This window comes from Orycteropus afer, unplaced genomic scaffold (assembly GCF_000298275.1).
Source record: "Orycteropus afer afer isolate SDZICR_OR568_19922 unplaced genomic scaffold, OryAfe1.0 scaffold00083, whole genome shotgun sequence".
Classification (NCBI taxonomy): Eukaryota; Metazoa; Chordata; class Mammalia; order Tubulidentata; family Orycteropodidae; genus Orycteropus; species Orycteropus afer.
The window spans coordinates 7145305-7152436 of NW_006921670.1; the positions used below are offsets into that span (position 1 = coordinate 7145305).

The window sequence follows — 7132 nt, forward strand, 5'->3', positions numbered from 1 at the left end:
AAAATGGCTCACACACTTACAGAAGCTGGCAAGTCCAAAGTTCTTGGATCAAACGTCAAGCTGGAGGCTTTTCCCGACTCACGCAGCTGCAGGGGCTGAGGAGCTCGAGGTTGGCAGGCAGTATACTGGCTGTTGACTCCAACGAATGACAAATGCAAGATCTCCAGGCCGAATGGTGGATTGTTCGCTCATGGACAGTTGTAGGCAGCATAACAGAATCCTGATCCACAGAAGAGTGTCTCTTTTCCCAGGATGTCCATAAATATACTGGAAGCAGGCTATACTCCTAGGAAGACTCCCTTTCAATAGGTTGGCTGCTCAAAACATATACATCTGATCCCATCATTGGAACAACCCACATCACAATTGCTTAAACCACACAGAATTGTGATCCAGCCAAGTTGACACACAGCTACCACCTATCACAGTTTGCCATCAAGTCAGTTTTGACTCACAGTGATCATATGTACAGCAGAACTAAACACTGCTCGGTCTTGAGCCTTCCTCACAAAGGTTTCTGTTTGAGGGCATCGTTGCAGACACTGTGTCAGTCCATCTTTTGGGATTTTCCCCTTATCTTAGTATTCTTCCCAACACTGCAATTTGAATGTATCAGTTCCGTGGTCTTCCTTATTCATTGTCCAGTTCTCACATGCATATGAAGCTATTGAAAATATCATGGCTTGGGTCAGCACACTTTAGTCTTCAAAGTGACATCTTTGCTCTTAAGCACTTTAAAGAGGTCCTTTGCAGCAGATTTACCCGATGTAATACGTGGCTTGATTTCTTGACTGCTGCTTCTGTGGTCATTGCTTGTGGATCTAAGTAAAATGAAATCCTTGAAACTTCAATCTTTTATTTATCATGATACTGCTTGTTGGTCCAGTTGTGAGGATTTTTGTTTTCTTTATGCAAGGCGTAATCCACACTGAAGGTTGTAGTCTTTAATGTTTATCAGGAAGTGCTTCAAATCCTCTTGCTTTCAGCAAGCAAGGTTGTGTCATCTGCATCACAGGTTGTTGATGAGTCTTCCTCCACTAATCCTGATGCTGTGTTGTTCTTCATCCAGTTCACCTTCACAGATTATTTGCTCAGCATACCAAAACCAAACCAAACTCACTGCTGTTGAGTTGACTACGACTCATAGTGACCCCTCCTTGGGTTTCCGAGGTGGTATCTCTATGGAAGTAGATTGCCCAGTCTTTCTTCTGAGGAGACTGGTGGGTATGAACCACTAGCCTTCTGGTTAGCAGTCAAATGCCTTATGCCCTACGCCACCAGAGCTCCTTGAATAAGTATGGTGAAAGGATACAACCCTGACTCACACCCTTCCTAATTTTAAACCATGCACTATCCCCTTGTTCTGTTCAAATGACTGCCTCCTGGCCTATGTATAGGTTCTTCATGGGCACAGTTAAGTGTTCTGGAAATCCTACTCTTTGCAGTGTTATCCATAATTTCTTATGATCCACACCGTATGTGGAATGACTTTGCAAAGTCAATGAAACACATGTAAACACCTTTCTGGTATTCCTTGTTTTCAGCCAAGATCCACCTGACATCAGCAATGTGATCCTTTATCCCACCCTCTCTTCTGAATCTGGTTTGAACTCCTGGCAGTTCTCTGTTGATTGTACTTCTGCAACCGTTTTTAATTTTCTTCAGCAAAATTTTACTTGCTTGTGATATTAATGACAATAGCAGTTTATGCATTCTTTGGATCACCTTTCTTTGGAATGGGCACAGATATGGATCCCTTCCAGTTAGTTGGCCAGGTAGCTGTCTTCCAAATTTCTTGGCATGGAATTTCTAATTTTGAGACATCTTCTGTCTCTGTATCTCCAAAGTTTTTAGGTTCTTCCCTTTGTCCTCAGTGTTCTGAAATTTATTGATGACAAAATCTGACATGTGTCTTCCTTTGTCCATTCTCCTGGACACTTGGTGAGCCCCTCTCTTCTGGAAATTCATGTCCTTCAGTTCTTGGAAATTTTATTAACACAAAAGGAATTTATTTGTTATCTTTCCTACCATCCTGGCTGGTTGTCTGTTCCCACTTTCTGAAACATCTGTTATTTAGCTCTTTGAGGGAAACATACTATGGACTGTGAGAAGAATGAGCAAGTCTATCTTAGATGAATGCTCCTTAGAAGTAAGAAAGCTGAGACTTCATCTTATGTATTTTGGACACGTTATCAGGAAGAACCAGTCCCTGGAGGATATGCTTGATTAAAAGTAGAGGGTCAGTGAAAAAGAGGCAGACCCTTAATGAAATGGACTGACACAGTGGCTACAACGATGGGCTCAAACGACAATTGTGAGGATGGGGCAGGGCGGGGCAGTGTTGTGTTTTGCTGTACACAGGGTAGCTGTGACTTGGAACTGGCATGACAGCACCTAACAACAATACTTGCTACTTTCCAAGAGTTTGCAGATGTTATTGTTTGAGTATTTCTTTCCTAGAGACGTTTCCTAAATGCAAAACTTTATCTTTCTGAAGATATCAATGGTAGTTCTTCTGAAGCTTTCTGTAGAGGTTCTCCTTAAACACCCCGTCGTCTCTCTGCAGGTATCGACAGTGGACCGAGGCCGATCTCACCTCAGCCTCCCTCTTTGTCTCGCAGCCCACAGGGGAGACCATAAGGCTGGTGAGGGGGTTGATGGGTGAGTGCTTGCCTCCTGACCACTCGGGTGAGCATGCGGACTCTACTTCCCCACAGTGGGGTGGCTGTCCCGTGAGGGGGCCTGCACCTAGAGAGGCCAGGTGGGTCAGGAAGGACCCCAGCTGCCCCTAGCTGGGTCTCACCTGTCCTGTTTCCCTTTGTAGAGATGCACATTCAAGCGTAGAAGCAGCAGGTCCTGAAGGTAAGTGACCCTGCCCAGGAAGGGCCTGGGGCTGGGGCTGTCTCCTCCAGCGCCCCTTCAAGGAAACTCCCCATCCTGCCTCAGCTGGAGCCGAGAAGGGAAGGACGTCCAGGAAACTGGTGAAGAACGGGAAGGATGAGGCTTTCCACCCTCACTCAGTGTTCTTACCCCCCCCCCCAGCAGGCCATGACCCCCGGGGCACAGGGAGGTCTGACTCTCACTGCGCACAAGGAGCCTGACCCTTGGACTCTGGAAGAGGGGAAGGGGGAGAGGAGGTCCCCGGAGCAGGTTGCAGCAGGCCCCTTCTTGCTAAGGGAGTGACTGGGGGAGGAGCTGGCAAGGACTCCCTGCTGGGAAGGAAGGGACAGCCTAGCATGGGTCCCCCAGAGAAGCCCTGGGCCACTTGGGCTGGTGCTGTGGGGAAGGGAGGGAGTGGAGACTGGGGTACCTTCCTGACCACCTGGCCCCGCTGTTGCCCCCTAGAGCAAGGGGCTCCATGTGGAGGTGAGGCAGCATGCTTGGCCCTGGCCCACTGCTGTGCCCCCCCTTGCTCCCCAGGAAACAAAAAAGGGCCCAATGGCAGCTGCTGTAGATCTTTGTGGTGAGACTGCTGACCCTACCCTGCCTGCCCCCCTACCCGGGCCCTGCTGGGGTCACAGGGCCCTGCCTCTCTGTACCTTCCTGCCCTGGGGGAAGGGTGCAGCAAAGAAGCCAGGTAGCAGATGCCCCAGCCTTCTGTCCTTCGGAGCGGACCCAGCACTCTGCCTTCCTCTCTGGTTGGAAGGTCCAAGGCTATCCCCTTGGGCTGGCTCAATAACGTACCCTTCTCTCCATGCTGACGGGGTGGGGTTCCCAGGCCCAGGAAAGGTTTCTCCCAGCAAGGGACCCACAGGGCACCCGTCTGTGCTTTTTAGAGGCCTCTGAGGTGGAGAGAAAGGTGGCACAGTGAGGGGGCTGGGGACCTCAGCTCTTGAGAAAGCTCTAGTTGGGGTAGTTCCCCATCTCCAACATTGCCAAGACTTACAAACACAAGTGACACAGTGTCTAATAAATTCTACGAGTTGCTGCTTTTAGGCCCAGCTCCTCCCTCCGGGCCCATGTCTTCTCTCAGTCTGTCCATCACACCGTGCACCACCACCTGCCACCCTTCCCTGACATGACAGTGGAAGGGATCAAGGGAGCTTTGACTGGGCTTCTGACCCAAAGCCTAGGGACGGTCCCCCTTCTCTGTGCTGCCAAAGGGGGAGCTCCCTGTCTTGAGGGCATTTAAGGACACTAGTAAGAGCCACTCAGGGATCCTGCAGGGAATCTCTTGGCACGAGGGGCCCCTGTGATGGTTTCTAGCCCTCGGTATCCTTGGTCTCTGACCCAGGGTGTTATCCTAATGTGTCAGAGGGCCTGCCCAAGACTTGGGTGATGAGACGGCCGTTATAGATGCTTGGGTGCATCTGCCTGCGAGCCTACCCAGAGGCACTTGCGAGGAGGGGGACTGAGGACGGAGGACAGCAGTCCCTGTCCATGCTCCGGGGCTACAGGCCAGCAAAGGCTGCAGCAGGAGACCTCTGGCCACTTGGGGCAACCCACACCTTGGCAGAAGGGGAAGTGGAAGCGCAGGGCCCGGAGCGATTGTCAGGGCCACAGTCGGTGGCAGCGCCAGGATGAGAGCCAGGCTCCCTGTATCACACAGGCCCACACAGCCCTCTGCCACAACTAGTGCCCCACAGGTCCATGTGGCCCTCACTCCAGGGGTACTACGCCTGTGGGGCCTGTGTGACTCTGCCACACAAAAGGTGAGGGCTGGGCGTGGAGCCGGGCTGAGTGCCCATGTGGGCTCCAGCAGGGTCTGGAGGTGAGCAGTGCTGTAGAGCTGGGTGGGGCCGGCCCAAACTCAGGGAGGGGGACAGGCTCAACGCGGTGGCTTTCTCCTGAGCTGGCACTAGGTCCTTCCCAGAGAACAGCGTCACCTAAAGACCCACTCGTAGCTCCTGAGCCTGGCCCAAAGTGAGGTGGCTGATGGGCTAGTTCTGGCTGAGCGATGGGTGGAGACAGGCTTGATGTGTGGGTGTTGATGACAGATGAGAGGAAGCACCGGGCAGGCTGCTGACGTCAGGGCCCTGCACAGCCACCTCACCAAAGGTCTGGAAGACTGGCCACGGCAGGGGACAGGGAGTGACGGCCACAGGCTGCTGAGCCCAATTGTCTGCAAGGCCTGGTGGGGGCACGGGTGGGGCCCAGACACACAGGTGGTTTATTGTCGGTCAGGGTGAAGCTGGGGAGCGGGCTGGGGCTTGGTGCCTCTAGCGGGGCACAGCACAGAGCTGGTAGGGGGGTGGGGACACCACTAAGCCACAGACGCCGTGGGCGCTGGGCCGTGGCTGTCCGGCAGGCACCGAGAAGCTGAAACGCTGCAGGAGGCAGGTGAAGAACAGGAAAAGCTCCATGTGTGCCAGGGGCTCCCCGAGGCATAAGCGGCGGCCTGTGGGGGGCATGGGGCTCAGCAAACTTGGGGGGCTGGGGTCCCCGTTTCCATCTCCCTCAGGAAGGGGCCGGGAGCCAGGCACCCCACGGGCACCTGCTGAGAAGGGCATGAAGGCTTCTGGCTTCACGAAGTGGCCCTGGGCATCCAGGAAGTGTTCTGGGTGGAAGCGGAAGGGCTGCTCCCAGACGGCCTCGTCCTTCAGCACTGACGACAGGTTGGCGATGAGCGTGGTCCCCTGCCCAGGACATGCCTGGTGTGGGTGGGGCCTGGACAGGGGATGCCGTGACCCTGGCCCCCACTACACACGTGGGCACACACACGATCTGCCTGGTTCACCCTGGACTCCTTCAAGGGGCACTCAGCCCAAGTAGCTCCCTGTGAGCCTCCCCGTCCCCAAGGTCCCATGGGCACTCCCCCACTCTGTGGCGTGTTCAGTTTGTCTTCCACCAGACAGAGGCTCTGGACAGGACTGGCCCTGCCTCTGCTGGGTACTCGACGCCCACAGGGCTGGGCACACTCTCAGGTGCCTGGGGATGGATGACGGACAGCCTGGTGCCTGTCTGGGCTTCACCTGGCAAAGGCCATGCCGGGGTTATGAGCTGGCAGGGGGCACTGAGCTGGGGTGAGAGTGTCTGCACCCCTACCTTGGGGATGAGGAAGCCCTGCACTTCAGTGTCACGAGAGGTCATGTGAGGCACACCCAGAGGCACTACGTCCCCAAAGCGCTGCACCTTGTGGATCACGGCTGTGGTGAACGGCATGAGGGCCTGGTCCTCCATCTCAGGTGGCCGCACCTGCCCTATCACCTCATCGATCTCCTCCTGGACACGACCTGGGCAGACAAGAAGGAGTCCCCAGGTGAGCCAGGACCCAGGGGCCCAAACCCTGAGCCTACCAGGGCCCTAGGGTGAGTCCCTCTGTGCAGACTGTGCCTACATGGAGGACCCCGTAGTGACAACAGCCATGGCCGAGCCTCTGCTTGAGGGCCCTGGTATCTCCATTAAGCTCAAGTGCAGGGGAGGCCAACCTATCCATCCCCCCAACGCCCAGCCCCCATCAGGCCCCAGGCTCCGCACGATGCACGTCAGGGTGCAGAAGCATGAGCAGCAGGGCCCAGACCAGCGTGGTGGAGGTGGTCACCAATCCCACGAAGAACAGGTCTGCCACCACCAGAAGCAGGTTCTCCTCAGTGAAGCTGCTCTCCGGGTTCCCCTTGGCCTGTGCCAGGCGGAGAGAGTCAGACCAGAGAAGGAGGGGAAGCCCCTGATGGTTTCCACCCCGCTCCTGTCAGTACGTCCCCGTCCCTGGGGGCTGCCCTGGAGCCCATCGTCCCAACAGCAGGCAGCCGCCCCTCACCTTCTCCACCTCGTCCAGGAACGCGTCAGTCAGGTCACGGGGCGGCTGGGCTGCGTCCCGAGTCTCCCGGTGCTCGGCGATCATCTCATGTATCAGGGCCATAAACTCCTTGGGTCCTGACAAGACCTTGCTGGCCAGCCCCGGGATACGCAGGAGCACTGGGAACGCATTCAGTACCTGTGCGGCCACACGAGGGGCTCGAGGTCCTTCCTGTGCTCAGCGGGCCCAGCCGCAGATTCCAAAGGGACCCCGGGCCTGCTTCTGCTCTTTCTGTAGCCCGCCCTGGGATCTCTTTCCTCCAATGCCCCGAATACAACTCTGCCTCCCAGGAGCTGCAGTGGCTCACGGACGCATCCGGCCCCGGAAGCTCGCTCTGCCTGAGCCCCGCCCCCGTCCTCCAACGCCCCCTGCACCTGGCGCAGGGAACTTGTTTCC

At 55.4% G+C, this 7132-nt stretch overlaps 1 protein-coding gene across 1 annotated transcript in view; it reads right to left on the reverse strand.

The window, feature by feature from the left end:
• Positions 1 to 5159: 5159 nt before the first annotated feature.
• Positions 5160 to 7132, reverse strand: part of LOC103197810 (cytochrome P450 2D17-like) — a 26518-nt gene continuing 24545 nt past the window's right edge. Inside the window, exons 9-13 of the mRNA XM_042781068.1 lie at positions 6698 to 6874; positions 6418 to 6559; positions 5986 to 6173; positions 5435 to 5576; positions 5160 to 5338 (exon numbers count right to left, since the gene is read on the reverse strand). Coding sequence (XP_042637002.1) covers positions 5160 to 5338; positions 5435 to 5576; positions 5986 to 6173; positions 6418 to 6559; positions 6698 to 6874 — 828 coding nt within the window. The remainder of the gene's footprint in view (positions 5339 to 5434; positions 5577 to 5985; positions 6174 to 6417; positions 6560 to 6697; positions 6875 to 7132) is intronic.